This window comes from Mus pahari, chromosome 3 (genome assembly GCF_900095145.1).
Source record: "Mus pahari chromosome 3, PAHARI_EIJ_v1.1, whole genome shotgun sequence".
Lineage (NCBI taxonomy): Eukaryota > Metazoa > Chordata > Mammalia > Rodentia > Muridae > Mus > Mus pahari.
In genome coordinates, this window is record NC_034592.1 from 76304017 (window position 1) to 76323466 (window position 19450).

At 46.1% G+C, this 19450-nt stretch overlaps 1 protein-coding gene across 25 annotated transcripts in view; it reads right to left on the bottom strand.

Annotated features, from left to right (window-relative positions):
- Madd (MAP kinase activating death domain) overlaps nucleotides 1-19450 on the bottom strand; it is a 45773-nt gene that overhangs the window by 14353 nt on the left and 11970 nt on the right. For 9 of the 25 annotated variants that reach the window (XM_029536115.1, XM_029536114.1, XM_029536127.1 and 6 more), the window contains 22 exons: nucleotides 18467-18645; nucleotides 17904-18139; nucleotides 17602-17758; nucleotides 15700-15803; nucleotides 15417-15607; nucleotides 14785-15038; nucleotides 14419-14558; nucleotides 13397-13498; nucleotides 11981-12040; nucleotides 11518-11620; nucleotides 10788-10974; nucleotides 10542-10692; nucleotides 10086-10292; nucleotides 8464-8517; nucleotides 7330-7430; nucleotides 6335-6418; nucleotides 5912-6070; nucleotides 3949-4051; nucleotides 3417-3479; nucleotides 3050-3170; nucleotides 2852-2957; nucleotides 804-914 (listed from right to left, as the gene is read on the bottom strand). In XM_029536115.1, coding sequence (XP_029391975.1) covers nucleotides 804-914; nucleotides 2852-2957; nucleotides 3050-3170; nucleotides 3417-3479; nucleotides 3949-4051; nucleotides 5912-6070; nucleotides 6335-6418; nucleotides 7330-7430; nucleotides 8464-8517; nucleotides 10086-10292; nucleotides 10542-10692; nucleotides 10788-10974; nucleotides 11518-11620; nucleotides 11981-12040; nucleotides 13397-13498; nucleotides 14419-14558; nucleotides 14785-15038; nucleotides 15417-15607; nucleotides 15700-15803; nucleotides 17602-17758; nucleotides 17904-18139; nucleotides 18467-18645 — 2973 coding nt within the window. The remainder of the gene's footprint in view (nucleotides 1-803; nucleotides 915-2851; nucleotides 2958-3049; nucleotides 3171-3416; nucleotides 3480-3948; nucleotides 4052-5911; nucleotides 6071-6334; nucleotides 6419-7329; nucleotides 7431-8463; nucleotides 8518-10085; nucleotides 10293-10541; nucleotides 10693-10787; nucleotides 10975-11517; nucleotides 11621-11980; nucleotides 12041-13396; nucleotides 13499-14418; nucleotides 14559-14784; nucleotides 15039-15416; nucleotides 15608-15699; nucleotides 15804-17601; nucleotides 17759-17903; nucleotides 18140-18466; nucleotides 18646-19450) is intronic. The other 16 variants (XM_021192444.1, XM_021192433.2, XM_029536122.1 and 13 more) reach the window with 12 other exon arrangements.

Sequence of the window (19450 nt, forward strand, 5' to 3'; positions counted from 1 at the left end):
GGCTGTCTTGGAACTTTCTCTGTAGACCAGGCTTGCCTTGAATTCACAGAGATCCACCTGGCTCTGCCTCCCAAGTACTGAGACTAAAGGTGTGCGCCACCACGCCCAGCTTACAAAACTTTCTCCTTTAAAGAACAGGATGCATGGAAGTGAGGGTGGAGCTACATGGTTTAGTGCCAGGATAGTAATATGCCACCGTCTATTCAAGACTGCTTTTGAGCTTTGGTACAAATATTAAAAAGTAATAAAAGGCATCTTAGCTAGGCAGTGGTGGCTCACACCTTTAATCCCAGCACTCAGGAGGCAGAGGCAGAGAGATCTCTGTGAGTCTGAGGCCAGCCTGGTCTACAGAGTGAGTTCCAAGACAGCCAGGGCTACACAGAGAAACCCTGTCTCAAAAGAAAAAAAGAAAAAGGAAAAGGAAAAAGAAAGAAAAAGGAAGCATTTAGCGCTGTGATGAGAACAGATTTCATCTCAGATCCGCAGAGGTCTGTAGACCACACATGGAAATTGCTGTACTCTAATAGCTAGATTACTGACAGTCCCTACACTGATCAGAAGGACTAAAACCTCACCTGGACTACTGTCCCATCCTCTAAACTACTAACTATAACTACCCATCTCTAAACTACTAACTGTAATTACCTATTCTCTAAACTGCTAACTACTAACTACCCATTCTCTAAACTGGGCATTAATTTGGCTGCATAGCAACATGGCAGAAGTGTTCAGTGTGGAAACTCTGTATCGGGAGGGAGACACGCAGAATGAAGGAAGCCCACAGGATGGTCTGATGTGCTCACCAGGTTGTTCAGCTGATCGAGCACCTCATTGATTTGCTGGCTGTATACCAGCCCAATGTGAGACTTTCCCATTAGGCGCCGTACTTTCTTCCTGATGTCATTCTTGTTCACCTGTAAAGCCAAGACAGGAGTCTTAATAAAGGCTCTGCTCCCTTCCCAAGTGAGGCAGAGACAAGAAAATATTAAAGTTTCCACTTACCTGAGAGAAATGGAATTCTGAAAGACTGTATTACTGACTATGGCAGAACACTTTCAACTCTGTGTTCTGTCCATGTGCTGGGGAGACAAAGGATTGTCTCTGCCTCTGGCTAGCTTCTACAGGAAAGTGGCTCTTAGAGAGTTGGGCATCAAGGAGACACCTCCGCCCATCCTTTACCAACACCATAACATCCTCCCCAAAAGGACTTCTTAGAGTATGATTTAGAAACAGTAACACGGGTACAGTAAAGTGGGACTCTAGTGCCTGAGACACCTTGCAGGTGACACCACCATCCACCCCTGACCACAGGGAAATAGGATTCAAGCATAAAGAAAAGCTTACAACACCAAATTCTGACTAGCTTTGGTCAACTTGACACAAGGTAGAGTTATCGATTGGGAAAACCCCTTTGTAAGACTGCAGCTGCAGATAAGCCTCTGAGTTGTTTTTTGATTAATGACTGATGTGAAAGCCCAGCTGCTCACTGGGCAGTGCCCTCCCTGGGCAGGTTGGTATAGAGGTCTATTGAGAAAGCAGCCTGAGCAAGACAATACGCAGCACTCTTCATGGTGTCTGCATCCATTCCTGCTCCCAGGTTCCTGTCTTGGCTTCCCCTGATGATAGAGTATCACCAGTTAGCCAATGAGCCCTTCTGTTCCCAGGTTGTTTTGGGATAATGCTTATAACAGCAACAAAAACCTAACTAAGACACAAAAATCAATCAAGTCAAAAGGCTCACAGAATCTGTCTCTGTGTTTGGGAACTGCTCCCTTCACATTTAAAAGCTAGGGAGAGGGCTGGAGAGATGGCTCAGCAGTTAAGACTGCTCTTCCCAAGGTCCTGAGTTCAAATCCCAGCAACCACATGGTGGTTCACAACAATCTGTAATGAGATCTGATGCCTTCTTCTGGTGTGTCTGAAGACAGCTTCAGTGTACTTACATATACTAAATAAATAAATCTTTGGGCTGGAGCAAGCAGGGCCGGAGCAAGAAGGGAAAAATAAATAAATGAATAAATAAATAAATAAATAAATGGATAAATAAATAAAGGCAAGCTAAGGAGAACTCAGGAAGGCTCATTCTCACGATAATTCTCTGCTACCACCAATTCAAATCCACTTTTCTCTTTCAGAGAAGAACTTCTCTTGATAATTCGCAATACATGTCTCCACAATTATAAATATGAAGCCTAAACAACTCACACTAGAGCTACCACTCCTTTGTTGATAAACAGGTATTTTTTTTGACAAGATTTTATTTAGTTTTATCTGGACTCGAACTTATAGCCAAGCTTGGCCTTGAATTCCTGACCCTCCTGCCTCTGCCTTCCCAGTGCCTTATTTACTGGCATGAACCATCACACCCGGCTAGACAGCTTTTTCTTCTTATTTTTTTAAATATTTTAAAATTTTATTTATTTATTTATTTATTGACAGCTTTTTCTAGCTACAGAAAATTCTACATGACTAAGGGCTGGTACTGAAAAATAAATTCTGAGCACCTGAAGGTTTTAGACTACACTACTGAAAAAAAAAATAGTATTAAATCAGTTGTAATCTATGGAGAGCTCTGTTGTATCCTAAAACAGCTCAGCAAAGATAATACATAAAATTCAAAGTGAACAAGTAACAGGTGATAATCAGTGACCTTTATAACATTCACTAACAGAACAGCCTGGCAGCTTCAGTTAAAGCAACAGTGTGCAAGCTGCCACAGGGGCCTTGACTTTTCAGTCAGATACTTTGACAGCTTCCAAACCAGTCCAGAATGTAGGCACTAGACCTTGTCTTGCCCTTCCAGCACCGGTAACAGCGGACATAAGCAATACGATCAGTACATAAGCGATACCTTCATCAGCAGCATATAGGATATGAGGTTGTGTAAAAGTGTGGCCAGCAAGCGGTCTTCATCATCCTCCAGGCGCTTCCGGTCGTGTTCCCCTAGGGACAGGTACCTAAGCAGAAGCCCAGGCACAAGTTAGTTCTCAGGCAGGCGAGCACAGGATACGTGGAAGGAACTGAAGCGGCACACTGCCAAGTCTCATACCTGTCGATCATTTCCTGAGGACCCTGGTCCATACCCATTCCTTCTCTTTCCAACATGACGGCATCTAAGAATGCATCTTCCCAGAACTGCATTTGGTCCCATAAAGTAGAACGTTCTTTGCCTGTGTAGAATAAGGTTACTTCTCAGGTGGGGAGCATGGCTTATTTAACATTTAAGGAATGAAGCTGCTAAATAAAAAGATAGTAAGCCCCAGATAAAACAAGGTCATTCCAAATTTCAGAGCAATGGAAACAAACCTTTCTCCCAGATCTAATACATTTTGCCTACAACCCCAGAGGCCCCCACGTGAGGCCTTGCCCCTCCCCAGCAGGAGGGGTGAGCACATCACACAAAGAAAGGCAGTTACTCATAGAAAAGGTCTCCATAGCGGCATCCTCTAGCTGGTCCCACATGGATCCTTTGTCCCTTCCTGCCAAATTGTGAGCAGGGAGGAACATGGTAGCAAGAGGAAAGAAAGGAGACAGAAAGACACAGCCTGGTGAGTCACACCCAAGCCCAGCTTCATCTAGTTCTCAGCCCCTGCTTATCCCACAGGTTCCGGGGTTCAGCTTTTAAAATGCTATCTGCACCACTGAGAGGCCTCAGTGGGTAAAGGTGCGGCTGTCAAGCCTGATGACCCCAGTTCAGTCCTGGAGCCCACATGGTGGGGGGGAGGAAGGAGAGAACCACCTTCTAAAGTCCCAGGATCTCCACGTGTGTGCGTAGCATGCACCCCTGTCCCCATGAAATAAATGAACATTAAAAAGAAGTTTAAGATGCTATCTGATGTCAAAATTGAAATTAATAAAAAGCCAAGCAACAGCTGCTGGTGCCACCCTCTCCCACGGCTGAGCCCAACTTTCTTCCAACAAAAGGGGCCTTACCAGTCTATTTCTTACCTAGTAGTCCCTCATAGAGATAGACTCGCTGGCTTACGTCTTCGGAAGAGCGAATCGGACTGCCAGCCGGCTTCTCCTTTGGCTTCAAGCTATGGGCTTTACCCTAGAAAGACAAGATGGTAGGTCAGATGTCAGAGTTACCAACCAAGAGATGACTTCACACAGTCACCAGTGTCTCACAGGGATGACCTCACACAGTCACCAGCGTCTCACAGGGATGACCTCACACAGTCACCAGCATCTCACAGGGATGACCTCACATTTGTTTTAACACCCAGAATCAAAGCACAATGATGGGATTTCTTTTTTTAAGATTTATTTTATAGGCGGGTGTGGTGGCGCATGCAGGCGGATTTCTGAGTTTGAGGCCAGCCTGGTCTACAGAGTGAGTTCCAGGACAGCCAGGGCTACACAGAGAAACCCTGTCTTGAAAAACCAAAAAAAAAAAAAAAAAAAAAAAAAAAGATTTATTTTATACATATGTGAGTACACTGTCGCTGTCTTCTGATGAAGAGGGCATCAGACCCCATTACTGATAGTTGTGAGTCACCATGTGGTTGCTGGGAATTGAACTCAGGACCTCTGGAAGAGCAGTCAGTGCGCTTAAGTCCTGAGCCATCTCTCCAGCCCCAACAATGAAGGGATTTTAAAAAAGGTTTCAAGAGACTTTTATTATTATTATTATTATTTATATGAGTACACTACACTGTAGCTGTCTTCAGACGCACCAGAAGAGGGCATCAGACCCCATTACTGATAGTTATGAGCTACCATGTGGTTGCTGGGAATTGAACTCAGGACCTCTGGAAGAGCAGTCAGTGCTCTTAACCGCTGAGGCATCTCACCAGCCCTCGAAAGACTTTTTAAAGTGACATTTATTCATTTTGTACATGTGTCCTGAGGTAATGTGCAGGTTGTGGTCATGCATACAAGTGTAGGCCAGAAAACACCTTTTAGGAGTTGGTTTTCTTCTTCGACCATGAGGTTCCAAGGATGGAACTCAGGTTGTCAAGGTTTGAGGGCATGAGCTTTTACCTGCTGGGACATCTTCCTGGGCCCCACCCCTTTTGACAAGGTCTTACCATGTAGCAGGCTGGCCTCAAACTTAAGATCCTTCTACCTCAGCCCTGAGAAGAATACCAAGCGTGAGCCACCACACCCAGCTGGAAGGACTTCTCACATACGCTTATTAAAACAGTCTGTGTAGACTCAGAATGAGGCAGGCCCTAACTTGAGTGACCCTGCTAATTCTTAACTCTATCTCAGCCTCCATTGGCTCTCCTGGAAACAGACATATAGAAGGACCTACAGACAGATGAGCACCAGTAGAAAAAATGACTTCATTTGAATCCTATCTTCCGTTGTCCTCTCTAGACAAAAGAACTGAAAAGCTGTTGTGGAAAATACCCATTGTGCTCTTAATAAAGTGGCACAGGCATCAAAGTAGATAATGCACTGCAGAGCAGAGGGGAGAAAGAAGAGCTCTCAGATTTATGTCATTTGGGTGTGGTGGTAAGCACTTGTAATCCCAGCACTTGGGAGACGAAAACAGAGGGGTCACAAGCTTGAGGGCGGCCTGGGTTACACAGTGAGACTGTTTCAAAAGAGAGGAGAAGGAAGAGGAGGAAGGAAAGAAGGAAGGAAAGGAGGAAGGGAGGGAGGGAGGAGGGGAAGAAGGGAGGAAGGGAGGGAGGAAGGAAGGAAGGAAGGGAGGGAGGAAGGGAGGGAGGGAGGAAGCAAAACATCAGACAGTTGGAAAGAGAGAGAAAGAAAAGAGTCACCCGAGCTGAGCCAGACCTGCACAGGACTGGCAAGGTCCGGCTCCTCTGTAGCACCAAGCGCCTGCACAGCAGAGCTCTGCCTCTGAATGACACCTCCAGCCCCACCTTTTCCTTCTCATTGTCTCTAAACCACTTTCCTCTTCCATTAAAGAAATGCTCTTTTGTTAGTAAACAGAGCTTACAAAGATGGTGCTTGTAGCAGAATTGGTTTCAATTTCACTGTCAGACAGAGTGGCCCGGGGACTTGCCAGGTGGGCGCTGCCTTCGCCTCCTGGACCGTCACCTGCATTGCTGCTCAGGTCACTGTCAGCTCCAAGGGTCTCTCCCGAACTATTACTCACCTGGGAAAGACAAAAGGCAGTAAGGGATAGTCCCAGAGAGGGACTCCCAAAAGTCACTTAGAACCCTATACTGCTAGGAAAAGAATTACTTTAAAGGTGTGTCAGCTTTCTCATACACTTCTTTATAAAATGAGTGACATCCAGCGTCCACACACCCATGAGGATCAAGCTGATCTGAGACTAAGAACAGATCAAAGGGAAGGAGCCCTTCCAGGGAGAAGTCCACACCCCACCCACAAAGAGGCCAATGTGGTATTCCCCTACCACCGTGCTAACTTCAGAATCCTGACTTGAGCTTCGGATCATAACGGCTGGACTCACACCGATGACAGAGTCTTGATCAGTCCTCTGAAATAACACAAAGACACACCTAGTTCTAGAGAAATCCTGAGCAAATAATTGTTTTTCTTAAATGGGTTGTGTGAACTTGCATAAGTAACACATTAAATAAATACCCATTGTAGAAAACAAAAGAATAAGTCTACTGCCCACCTTAACTTCTACTTTTACTGTATTTCCTGATAGTCTTTTAGTCTTTTCTAGATATATTTAAAAACTAAATTGGAGATGGACAGAGTAGCACACGCTTTTAATCTCAGCACTTGGGAGACAGAGGGAGGATGATCTCTGTGCGTTCAAAGACAGCTGGGTCTACATATAGCAAATCTGGCCAGCCAGGGCTAGACTAGTAAGCCCTCCCTCTCATAGATGTATCACACACACACACACACACACACACACACACACACACACACACACACAAAATTATACTGTGTTACTAAATTTTTGAAAACAATTAATTGTAGTATTACATTTCATGACTATTTAAGTATTCCTTATTATTGGTTATATTTGAGATTGTTTCCTTTTTAACTATAAAAGTATTTTGAGGATAAATGGTATAACTTAGTGGTAGTCTTTATCTCAAATGTATACCCTGAATTTAATTCCCACTGCCAAAATGTGTGTGTGTGTGTGTTTGCATGTGTGTGTATATTTGTATGCGTGTGTGTTTGTATATGTTGTATGTGTGTGTGTTTTGTGTGTGTATATTTGTATGTGTGTTTGTGTGTGTTTGTATGTGTGTGTATGTGTGTGTATTTGTATGTGTTGTATGTATGTGTGTGTTTGTGTGTATGTGTGTGTGTTTGTATGTGTGTTTGTGTGTGTGTTTGTATATGTGTGTGTGTGTGTGTGTGTGTGTCTTACTTTGAGACAGTAATTTACTCCTGGCAATCTTCAGGAAGGCTCTTACAAACCTGGGAGGCAGATGTCAGGCTCACACCACTGTCTGCACTCATCTGGGACTTTTTCTCCTCTGTTTCTCCCAGGTCAAAGATGGGCTTGATGCTCTCTGGCCCTGCGTAGGGAAGACTTGTGTTATTCAGCACAAAGAAGCTCAGGGCAGGCTGGTGAAGGAGTGGGCCAGTAGCAGAGCCTGCTCCACCCCTGGTCATCGAATCCTAGTCACCTCCCAGGGACTGCCCCTCTCCCCCACTGGGACCCACAAGAAGAGGTCCCCAGAAGCCATAAGAACCAAGTAGTTTATTAGACCTGGACACGGGTCTCTGCAGCATCTTCTCACCCTGAGAAAATTCAGAGCAAATCATCCTAACACAAACGTTCCACAAACAAACCCCATTCCATGGCACTCAAAGTTAGAGTTTCACCTGTGCCTGAAGCAGACCATTAAAGTATCCCCAAGCGCTCAGTGATTCCTGACAAATGTGTCTAAAGAGGCCAGAAATGATTAGGCCAAAGAAAGAAGGAAACACTGTTTCCATGGTCACTGTCTCCCCCACCCTACGCCAGCCATCTACATTTAAGACCCAAAACAAAAAACAAAACAAAAAAAAAACAAAAAACCCTATTTAACTCACCCACCCAGGATGGTATGGCAGAAGGACAGAACAACAGAAAGCAAGAAAGTGTGCCTAGGCAAGCCACTAGAGAGAGCTGGGGAGCTACAGACTCAACACAGAGGGACAGCAACCATCTCTGCCAACTGCGCCCACAGGCCTAACAGTGAGGGAGGTATCGGGCACAGAGGGGCACTGCAATCTGCAGAAGCCCTCCCCACCAGCTACAGAGCAAGAGAAAACCAAGGACTGGGTCTTTTACTCAGTAGACAGACGCCTGATGGCTACTGAAGGGAGGGCAAGGAGTAGCTTACACGCCATACACCTACGAGTCACACACCACCTACCTGCTTTCAATCCAAATGCAGCGCCGCCCTCCCCCAGGAATTCTCTGACCTGTCTTTACAACTCTTCCTCCAAATACCACCCAAGAATAAATTTGGAGTACGGCTGACAGAGGGAGCCTGCCCCAACTGGGCCTGGGAAGTTGGCAGGTATGGGAGACTGGGGACAGGAAGGGCATTCGATCCTTACTCGGTTTTTCCAAAGCCTTTTGCTTTTTCACTTCCTGGTGCTTGTTCCACAATTCTACCCCAGATGCAATGCAAGCAGGAGAGAAAGACAGAAAGTCAGACTTGTCAAAGGACAGGAACCGCCCCGCCCATGCTCATTCCATTTCAGACACAGCATTACTGGCTAAGAGATACCAAGATATCTTTATTTGGGTAGGGTTGAGGAATCAAAAATCCAGTTTTTGCCCCTGAAGTCATGAACTGAAGCCTCTAAGTTCCTAGTCCCTACTCCCAATGTAAACCTTACAGAATTTTTAAGCTGGAAGGGTTCTTCATGAGAAACTAGGCCCTAAATCGTCTAGAGACAGATCATTTGACTTCTACCACACTGTGATCTCTCTCCAAATAAGCCGAGCAATGGCCACGCTTACAAATTACAGATAAGAGAGACAATCCGGACGAGCAGGCCAAGAATTTCAGAGGCGTGAGCAGAAATCTGCTTGGCTCCTGGACTGGACCGAGGCCAGGCTTTCAGTTAGCATCCCTCCCGTTGCAACCAAAAAACCAAATTCGCCTTTAGAACTATCGCCTGCTCAACTAAGAGACCCACTTGTAGTCAGTATCTAGGAAAGCATGCTTCCAATAGAAGTAACAGAGAACAGAAATGGTCAAGACTAACTTCTCAGTAACACAAATCATGGAAAATATCAATCAGAGCGTTTTTCCCCGGAAGGAACTTCAGAGTCTACTTAGTATAATCTCTTCATTCTCCAGATGAGGCGACAGAGAGTTTAATAGTGAAATATCTGCCCAAGTAGAGTCAAGACTTTCAGGACAACAGATCAATATTTTTCTAGGGCATCGTATCAGGCAGGAGAAAGCCAGGTTTTACTGCGGCTTCTAGGAGAATATTTGCCAACCAGAGAACCGGAGATGCCCCAAGAAGAGAGCTGCTTCGTTCCTATGAGAACTTAGGACAATGGTTAGAGGTCATGGTAAAGAAGTATCAGCTAAAAGCATAGCATAGAGGCCAGGGGTCAGCATCCAAAAGAAAGCAGCCTAGATGACTCGCAGTCAAGTAGGAGTGAGCCACACAGGGGACACCAGAGGTGAATAGAGAAACACCAGAGTGTTAACAGAGAAACTCCAAACATAAGCAAGTTTTCAGTCAAGTCTGGGGTGGAAAGAGTAAGAAGAGCTAGCTCAGAAATCTGTGATTTTGGAGTCTAGAACCCAAACGTGCCAGAACAGAACACATTCCAGAGCACTGTCAGATGATCGTAATTTTACATCCCAAAGATATATCTATAAATTTCCTAATAGTTTCCAGGAAGGTGTTTTCTGTGTGAAGAAATTCAGGTGCAAATTAAAAAGGGATTGAGAAGAGCTCAGATTCCCTGCACTGCATCCCATGGGTCTCTAAGCAAACTTCCGTCGTTCAAAGATGCTGGTGAGGTGGCTATGAGCAAGCAGGAAGACCAGATGCAGGTAAGAAAATGCTCCTGGAAGTGGACAAAGACCTATCTCCCTCTCTAAAAAGCAAGCATGGGGAAGAGAAAGTCACGATTCTGGATGAACTGATAGAATGGAGGGATAGTTAAGAAGCCAGGCCCATTTTAGCATATCAAACACAATAATACATACCAACAGATGCTACAAAATTCTCTTCCTTTAAACTTCTGGTATCCAGTTCTTTAGGACCCTTTCCTGTAGCACTTGGTGCCCGAGGGCCCAGCTGAGGGACCCTTAGCTGGGCCATTGCCTTTGGGTCCCCCCGCCCAGCCAGACCGGGATCCTTGCCAACTGGGGTATTTACATTCTCTGTCGGACTTCTCTTCCGTTTGTCTGGTTCTGAGGACAGGAACAAATACAAAAAGTGATTAAAGGAGATATCAAGTAGAAATCAGGTCAGAAAAGTGAGATGGGGGGTACGGGAGGATGTGGGGCAGAGTTAGCGAACGGGGGGGGGGGGAAGCACAGCTAAGGCCTTGGTTTGCATGGTAGGAATTATGTTTCTTACATAAAAATCAAAATCCCAAAGTGTGACAGAGCGGAGTGGCACTGGGAAGCCTGACAGGGAGACAGCAGGTACGTCCCTACCTTTACTATAGTAGTGGGTCTGGGCAATCTCCAAAAGTCCAAAGATGCTGGCCATGCCACCCAGACCTGCGTGGGCATAGGACTGCTCGAGGCTGAGCACTGTGCACTTGAGGAGGTCTAGCATCCCCTTGTACACCTTCCGGCTGATCTCCTGCAACGAGAGCCAGGACCTAGAGCTAGCAACCTCTCTCTAACATCTACACTCTTCTGCCCAGCTGATCCCAACTCCCTTGCCCAGATGCTTACCACATCTTGGATGACATCCTGCCGGGCGTCATCTTCTGACTGCACTGCGCGATTCAGCTTGCTCAGTACAAAGACTCGAAGCTGCTCACTCTCCAGCAGCCGGCGTACCTTCTTCATATTGAGCCAGCCCACTCCTTGGCCGTCCAGCACACTGTGGACCACTTCCTTCAGGAACTGCTGGTTCTCGCTACAGGACCCACAAACCACTTCAGTGGTCATCTGATCCTTGGCAGAGCAGCCAACCCTCCCCCTTCACCAGACAAGATACAACCCCGGGAAAAGCACAAAGCTGAGTCTCCAGACAATCATGACCACCACACCCCATCCCCCTCCCCCAGGATCTTGTTTGATAACTTCCCACACTCCTGCAGTTTCCCTTTCTCCACACCATAAACTGTTGCTTGGGGACTGGCTAAAAATGGGAAGTGATGACTGAAAATTGATTAAATCTACTATCTTGAGAGCTGCTCTCCCAATCTTGAACATTCCTCAAAAATAAAATAAAACAAAATAAAATAAATTATCAGGAATCATTGCCTCTACCTGAGAACTTTCAAACCGTTCTACCAGTTAAGTGCAGGGTGCATGCCTGTAACCCCAGCACTTGGGAATGGAAGTAGAGATCAGTTCAAGTTCATCCTCAACTACATACTGAGTTTAAGGGAAGCATTGTAGGAGATAATGAGACTGTCTCAAGAAACAAACAAACTAGTGAAGCGCCATTTATCACCTAGAGTTGCTGGACCGGCCCTGTGGTGATGAAGGTTCTCTTTTCACGGTTGGGCTGTGTTTAATGACAGATGACTTCTGGTCCACTAAGGCCCTCCTGTTTCCTAAATTGGGAAGGTAGAATTGAGACACATTGTTGGCACAGTCCAGGGGCTCACGTTATCATTCCCCTGGGTTGCCAAAGTCCACACCCATTCTCCAGCTGCGCTGGGCAGGGTGATACCAGAACATCACACAAAGGTAGAAAGCAGCCATGGCAATGTGCAGGAGATAGGGACGGAGATGAGGCCACTCCACATGCACCAGCAGCATGCCCCATGGGCTGCATGGGTGTCGTGGGGGATACGCAAGGCAGGTCACTCAGGTGACGTTGCTTGCTCCATGAGGAGGATGGCCCTCAGGCAGGCAGAGAAGTTGCTAGGAAAAACCAAAAATGTCATGCACAGCTCACGGGGAAGACCCACCTTCACCACTCCCAGGGCCGGCTTCAGTAACAATCTCCATTAGAGTATTTAGCCCAAATACTGGGACAAAAATACACAATTAGTAGGTGCACCACAATACTTGAAACCCTCTACCCATTGTTGGAACAGTAAGTCAGACCATCTGAGCACTCTCTCAAAGCCTGGAAAGTGCGTAGAACCTTGATTCTTGGGCACATCAAAGCTGGAAGCCAAGTGACCAGGAGATAACCAAGGCTCTAAGAAAGAACATTCTTAGGCCTGGGACCTCTCAAAGTCAGGGACAAGGCAAATGACACAGAGAGCCTTCAGATACTAAACAGGCACATGCATGAAAGAGGGAACGCTTGTTTTTGTGGAATATCTAGCACAGGGATCCTGAGGGCCTGTGGGTAACCACAAGGAGAGACATCTTGCAGATGCTGTCAGGGAAGTCAGGGTGCCGTAGTGAGGACGGGGAATGGGTGGGAAGGCCAGGTGCAGCACATGAGATGAAGCACAGCATGCAGTGAGTTTCAGTCATTCCTCCCTTCAAATGCACTGGATGAAAGCCAGAGAGGCCCCTACACCTTTCCATCGCTACTCCACCCATCCATTTGAGACTCACTGTGGCAATATGGGTTAGTTTCCTGTATTACTACTCTGCCTCCTTCACCCACCTACTTCAAATCCCTGCTTACTAAAGAACGTTCCTTAGGTTCCCGAAACCTCCAGCTGGAGGCGGCGGGCCGCACATGTCTCTAATCTTAGTACTAGGGAGGTTAAGGAAAGAGGATTCTAAGTGTGAGGGGCTCTGCATAGAAAAACCCTGGATCAAGAAAATGGTTGCTTCTTGCTGTATGTACTACTATAGTTAAATATTTCAGCACAATATCCAGAGATAACAAACAGAAGCCAAATTAAATTGAGAAAAGCCCCTCAAGCTACAAAGATCACAGATGAAACTGAAATAAGGTCTGAACTGACCCTAGAAGCTAATCAGTACTACTCACAGACCAAAAGTTGGCATGAAGCCATATGAAGCTAGCTTCTATAAATGCTGCTGGGTTGCCCATAGTCATCCTCCTGTGGACCAGCTCCTTGAGAAGTTTACCCAAGGTCATGGAGTAGGCATGTGAAGATGACTGAAGGCAGCTGATTATCCCCACGTTAGCGTATACTTCTGATAAGGTCCCCCCAAAGCAGTGGCAATTCCATACCACCACTGTCCTACTGGTATTACAGGGCCTCCTCCAGCTACAAAGACTGTTTCTACCTGCAACCACTTAGTGCCTATAGTGTGCAGTGAAAGCAATGATAAGCAAAATGAGGCAGCAGCCAGGTCAAATGATTCGTGGTGCGCAGGCTCCTGACAGTCACCCACATGTCTGACATGTCTCTCAGAGAAACCTGGTTTGACAAAGGAATACTTGTCGTTACCTTTCAGGCTGGGGAATGGTGTAGTCTTTTCTCGGGCACCTTTGGTGGGCAGTGTGAGGTTTGAAAGACTGAAGCTTGTACTATGGTTCCGATACAGGCTGCCTACAATGGGAAGGGGATGAAAATGAGGATGCCCATGAGTTAACAGGGAAAACACTCATGGCATCCTCAGAAGTGTTTGTTCCATCATTGGCAACCCCTCATTTCTAACAGCATCCCAAATAGATACTCTCTGCTCTATCTTAGAAAAGACTGAGTGAAATGTAGGGTAAAAAAAGAAACCCCAGATAGATCTGCTCAAAATGCAGTCCTAGTTTTCTCAGGCTGTGTACTGTGACAATATCCATGTGGTTCATTTATCTTTAGATCTGAAGTACAATTGCTCCCTGGCTTCTCAGGTCATCGACAACTACAACCATCCTCTATGGTAGCTCTCATTAGCCTGTGTCAGTCTACAGTCTATTAGTGATTCTAGCCTCAGGTGCTAAAAGTCAGCATGAAAATCAACTGCATATATATTTAAACATGTTCATTAAAGCTCTTTACCAGGCAAAGGCATATCTGAAACAAATATTTCCACAAAGTATATGTAAAATTGTATGATCTAAATGTAGTATTTAATATTCCACTATGTCTGAAATACATATATGTGAGTGGGATAGAGATGGCCCAGTGAGTAAAGGTACTTGCTACCAAATCTAGCAACCTGAGTTCGACCCTGAGGAGCCACAGGGTAGGAAAGTTGTCCTCTGACCTCCACGTGTATTCTGTGACCTGTTGGTACATTCATGTGTGGGCACACACACATAATACATACATACATACATACATACATACATACATACATACATATTTAACGACTAATTTAGTTGGTATTTCTTTTACCTCATTTAGAAATACTTCATTCAGTATCACCCGAATGACCTGAATCAGACTAATGTCAACCTAGCCCTACATCTCAAGTTCTGAGCAACACGTGCCCTAAAGAAAATGGAGCAGAGGAAGAAGTTGGAGGTACTTACTAGCAAAGGACATGATGCCCCCGAAGCCCTCGGTGCTGGTGTTAGAGACAGTGGAGTTGGGAGAGCTTGCCCTCGAATCTGACTCTGCATCTGAGTCACTTGCCAGCTTCAAGCTGTTGGGCCGCAGCAGCTTTTGAGCCCTTGAATGCACAGTGCCACCTGTGAGTCCCAGGCAGGGGTGCCTATCGTGGGAGTGGGTCTTACGCTATACTGCAGTTGCCATTCTTATCCCATAATTTCTAAGTCCCTAGTTCCAACAACTACCCTCTGGCAGAATAGAGTCTGTAGACTTTGATTAACCTCGCCCAGGGTCACTGCAGTGGGGTCCCTTAGTCGCCCATCTCAAAAGGATGCCCGGGCTCTCACCGGCTGCCACTGACATGCTGGCTGAACCGGGGAGTGTAGCTTTCCCCCTGCTCCTCCTCATCTTCCTCAGGGGGGAAGCCATACTGGGACACGAAGTATGGATTGTCATAGGTTCGCTGGCACACTGACCCCTCTCCAGTCTCTGTCTGTCTCCTGTCCACAGTAGATTTGCAAATGCTGGGAGGCACGGGAGGGAGGGGCTTGGAGATGCCTGCTGTGGCCTTATCTCCCATCTCTGTAGAGTCAGCAGCTTCCTAGGAGTCACATTAAACAAAGAGTGGTCACCAATGTCCAGTGAGGACTTACCCATACTTTCAGTTCAGTGGAGAAGACCAGACCTGTCGTATTCCTAGCCTATGAAATGTATGGGGAAAGCTACTGTATTCTTTTTTTTTTTTTTTTTTGCTACTGTATTCTTGATCGCTGGACTTACAGACTATATAAGTAGTCAATAACAGAAGTCTAATGACCTTCTTCCAGGTCATATCAGAGGCTTATAGAGAAAGAAGATGGGGAAACATGGAAAAAGGCAAGCCAACAGCTGCAGTAAGGTTTTCCATCCTAAACAGTTTAGGCCCACATCCTAAACAGTGGCTGTCACCACACGCCCACCCCGCTAAGTGCTCACGTACAGAATGGGCACTGTGGACAACGGTGCTGGGGCTGCTGCTGGCCGTGGTGCTGGAGCTGGAGCGCAGTGGAGGGTTTTCCTGAGAGTTCTCACTGTCTGGACCGGGCTCCTCTCCCTCCTTCTGGGGCTGCAGCTCGTCAATCTCCACTTCACTGGCATCTCCCAGGGCTGCATGCGTCAGAGGATCCACATCTACCAAGAAAGACCAAGAGGTACAGACCACCTCAGCGCCAAACCCAAGACCCGCCTAGCTCGTACTGGCCAGTCTTCCCCAGCATACTTACTGGGAGTGTCGCCATTGATGTCACATTTCATCATTTCACTGACGAAGTCCCCAAGGGAGGAGTAAGAAGAGCTTGAGTCATCATAATCCTGACTATCACTGCCACTGCAGAGGCAAAACAATACAAAAGGAAGGGAGAGGGGCTGGCCCAGGCGGCTCAGGCGGCTCAGGCTGTTACAGCTCTTGCTGCCAAGCCTGATAACCTGAGTTTGATCTCTGGGGCCCACGTGGTAAAAGGAGAGAACCAACTTCCTCAAGTTGACATCTGACCTCCATATACACACAGGGCCACACAAATGCAAACACACACACACACACACACACACACACGCACATGCACACCATAAATTGTTTTTTAAAAAAGGAAGAGATGCTGAAGATGTAGCTCATTTGGCAGAGTGCCTACCCAGCAAGCAGGAAGGCCTGGGCTCTGTTCTAACACTGTAGAAGCCAGGTGGAACAGTACACTCCTATAATCCCAACACTTGGAAAGTAGAGGAAAATAGGAGTAGAAATTCAAGGTCATCCTTAGCAAATTTAACCCAGCCTAGGACACAGGAGACCTTTTTTCAAAATAAAATAGAAAAAAATAAAATCAGAAAGGGAAGACAGAGGAATCCACAATCAGTTCTACAAAAACAAAAGGAGCACAGCTAACTCATTAGAAGTCAGGGAAACCAGTCAGAGCCATGATGGTGGCTTATGCCTGTAATCCCAGCACTTGGGAACTTGAGGTAGGAGATCTGCGTGAGTTTGAGGACATCCTAGACTATACAATGAAGCTCTATCTCAAAATACAAAAACAGACAAGGGGCTGAAAGGATGGTTCAGTAGTTAAGAACATTTGCTGCACTTTCAGAAAATCCAGGTTCTGTTCCCAGCACTCATGTGACTAACTGTAACTCCAGTTCTAGGGGATCTAATGCCATCTTCTTCCCTCTACAAACACCAGGCATACACATGGTGCTCACAAATACATTCAGGCAAGACACATATACACATAAAATAATAAATAAATAAATAAATAAATACTAAAAGACAAACAAAACCCACAAAAAGCAACCTAGCGAACAAAGGACTAGGGATGGATGTAGATCAGGTTGTAGAGCGCCTGCCTAGAAGGCAGGAGGCCCTGGATTTCATTCCCAGCACCACATAAACTGTGTGTAGTAGTGTATACCTGAAACCCTAGCATTCCAGAGGTAGACGCAGAGGATCGGAAGTTCAAAGTCATCATAAACTGCACATTGAGTCCAAGATAAGTCTGGACTACACAAGATTCTACCCCCAAAAAGAAAAGCCGCCGGGCATGGTGGCGCACACCTTTAATCCCAGCACTTGGGAGGCAGAGGCAGGTGGATTTCTGAGTTCGAGGCCAGCCTGGTCTACAGAGTGAGTTCCAGGACAGCCAGGGCTATACAGAGAAACCCTGTCTCAAAAAACAAAAACAAACAAACAAACAAACAAACAAAAAAGCAAGCAAGCAAAGGCAACACACACACAGTAAAAAGAGGGGAGGAGCAGGAGGGGAGGCGCTTGGGGGGGTAGGACCAAGATATAGTATATGTATGTATAAAACTGTCAAACAATAAAAACTATTCAAAGAAGTGGAAGGAGAAGGAGCCCCCTGTGGTTAGGAGAGCTTGCTGAATAGTCACGAACCAGGGTTTAGATCCTAGCACTCACCTAACAAGCGAGGTGTCCCAGAGTCCTGGAATTCCAGCCCTGAGGGATCTCATGCCCTTTTCTGGCTCACACACACACACACACACACACACACACACACACACACACACATCTTTTTTTAAAGAAGAAGTCTGGCTAAAATATAATGCAGAGCTTCCAAGACTCACACCTACAACTGCTGCGAGGTCCCTGCCTCCTCACACGAGGGGCTGCTCACCTGTCCTCCGTGGGGTCAGAGTCAGACTCGCGCTCCGGTGGCACGCTCAGGGCCTCGGCCAGCTGAGAGTTGCCGTCATAGACACGATAATGGATGGGCTGCAGCTGGTGAGCGTACCACTTTGGCTTGTCACCAATAAGGGCTGGATCAAACGTGTCTACCCAAAGAAGAGAGGCAGTGAGCAGTGGAGGAAAGAAGAAAGGGGGGGGGGGTCTAAAGCAGCGAAGAGGGAGGGAAGAGCACAGCCAGGACCACTGAGGGGCAAATGCAAGGAGGGGCAGGCAGAGGGCACAACAACTCACTGTTGTGAATCCGCTGGAAGGCATAGTTAGAAGGGTTCAGGATCCATTCTCCAAAATACTCCACAGCTTGAGTCCTGGCCAGTTTCTCAGCAAAGGGAGTCTGCCGGGGACGTGAAGCCAGAAAGGAGCCAGCTTGGAAAGCTACCACAGGCCGGGGGAAGAGTCGCAGGGTACGTGTGTGCATCTGAAAGCCCTGCAGCACGTTAGCAGAGTTGAAGAAACGTACCATGGCCACTCTGGGAAAAAAGCAGAGGAGGGGGATGAGATAATCCAAGACCCATACCCTGCATCGTTAGGATAGCTATGATCCAAGGTCTTAGGCCACCTCCCAACACCATCACTTAACGGGTTACAACCACCAACGTGGAGAGATCTTAAAGAGCTATCAGCCTTTCTCTTCATGCTGAGAGTATGAGCTATTTCTTCTCCTTACTTTTGCTAAGGTAGAAAATATAACCAAATATCATACACATTTTTGTATATAAGTTAAGTCTGGCTTTCAGAAGTCATTTCCCCCAAAACCAAGAGATCAGAGAAACAAACTCAAGGACTCATGGTCTTACCTCGTTGCAACATCGACTGAATCTACATCATTGCCATAAATGAGCGGGTTGAATTCAGTGGAAGGTGTGGACTGAAGGTCATTAGATGGCCTTCCCAAGAGAAGCGGGATCTCTTGGCCCTCGTGGAACTTCTCCAGGTTAAGAATGGGCTGGGTGTTGAGACTCATGCTGGCTAGGGCCTGTGAAACAACAAAAAGTCCTCATACAAGACAGATTCTCAGACAGCCCATCTCGGCTCCTAGGAGAGAGCTGTTTAAGGCCTTCACCTGTCACTCTGATCAAACGTTCTCTACAAAGAACTGTGCTCATTTGAAAATCACGACCAATTCATTTTAAGGTCTATATATTGGGGAATAAAAGAATCCAAATATCAGGCAGAATTATAGAGCTGTCCATCTTAAGTCAAACAAGCTCAAGGCATTTTTAAATAAAATTGAAGTTCAAGACAGCTTTTAGTTCCCATTTATTTTAGCCAAGAAGTGATTTTCAAATTGAAATATACATTGAAATATAAACAAGTGAACTGTAAAAACAGAACTCCTCAAAGGACGTAAAAAAATAAAAATTGAAAAAAATAAAATAAAAAACAACATAGCTTTCCTGGACAGAGGAGACATAGTTTAATCCCAGCATGGTAGAGGCAGAGGCAGGGAAATCTGAGTCCAAGGACACCCTGGTCTACAGAGCAAGTTACAGGATAGCCAGGGCTATACAGAGACACCTTGTCTTGAAAACAAACAAACCAACAACCACTGCCAACAACAACAAAAACCAGAACCTCTCCAAGGCAGACACTGTCGCAAAACAACACAACAAACCCAGAATCTCAAATTCCCAACCTAATGGACTCCGAGGTGCTCTTTGAAAACTACTGATCTAAACCAGCAGTGGTTTTTTTGTTTTGTTTTGTTTTGTTTTTTTTCCAGACAGGGTTTCTCTGTGTAGCCCTGGCTGTCCTGGAACTCACTTTGTAGACCAGGCTGG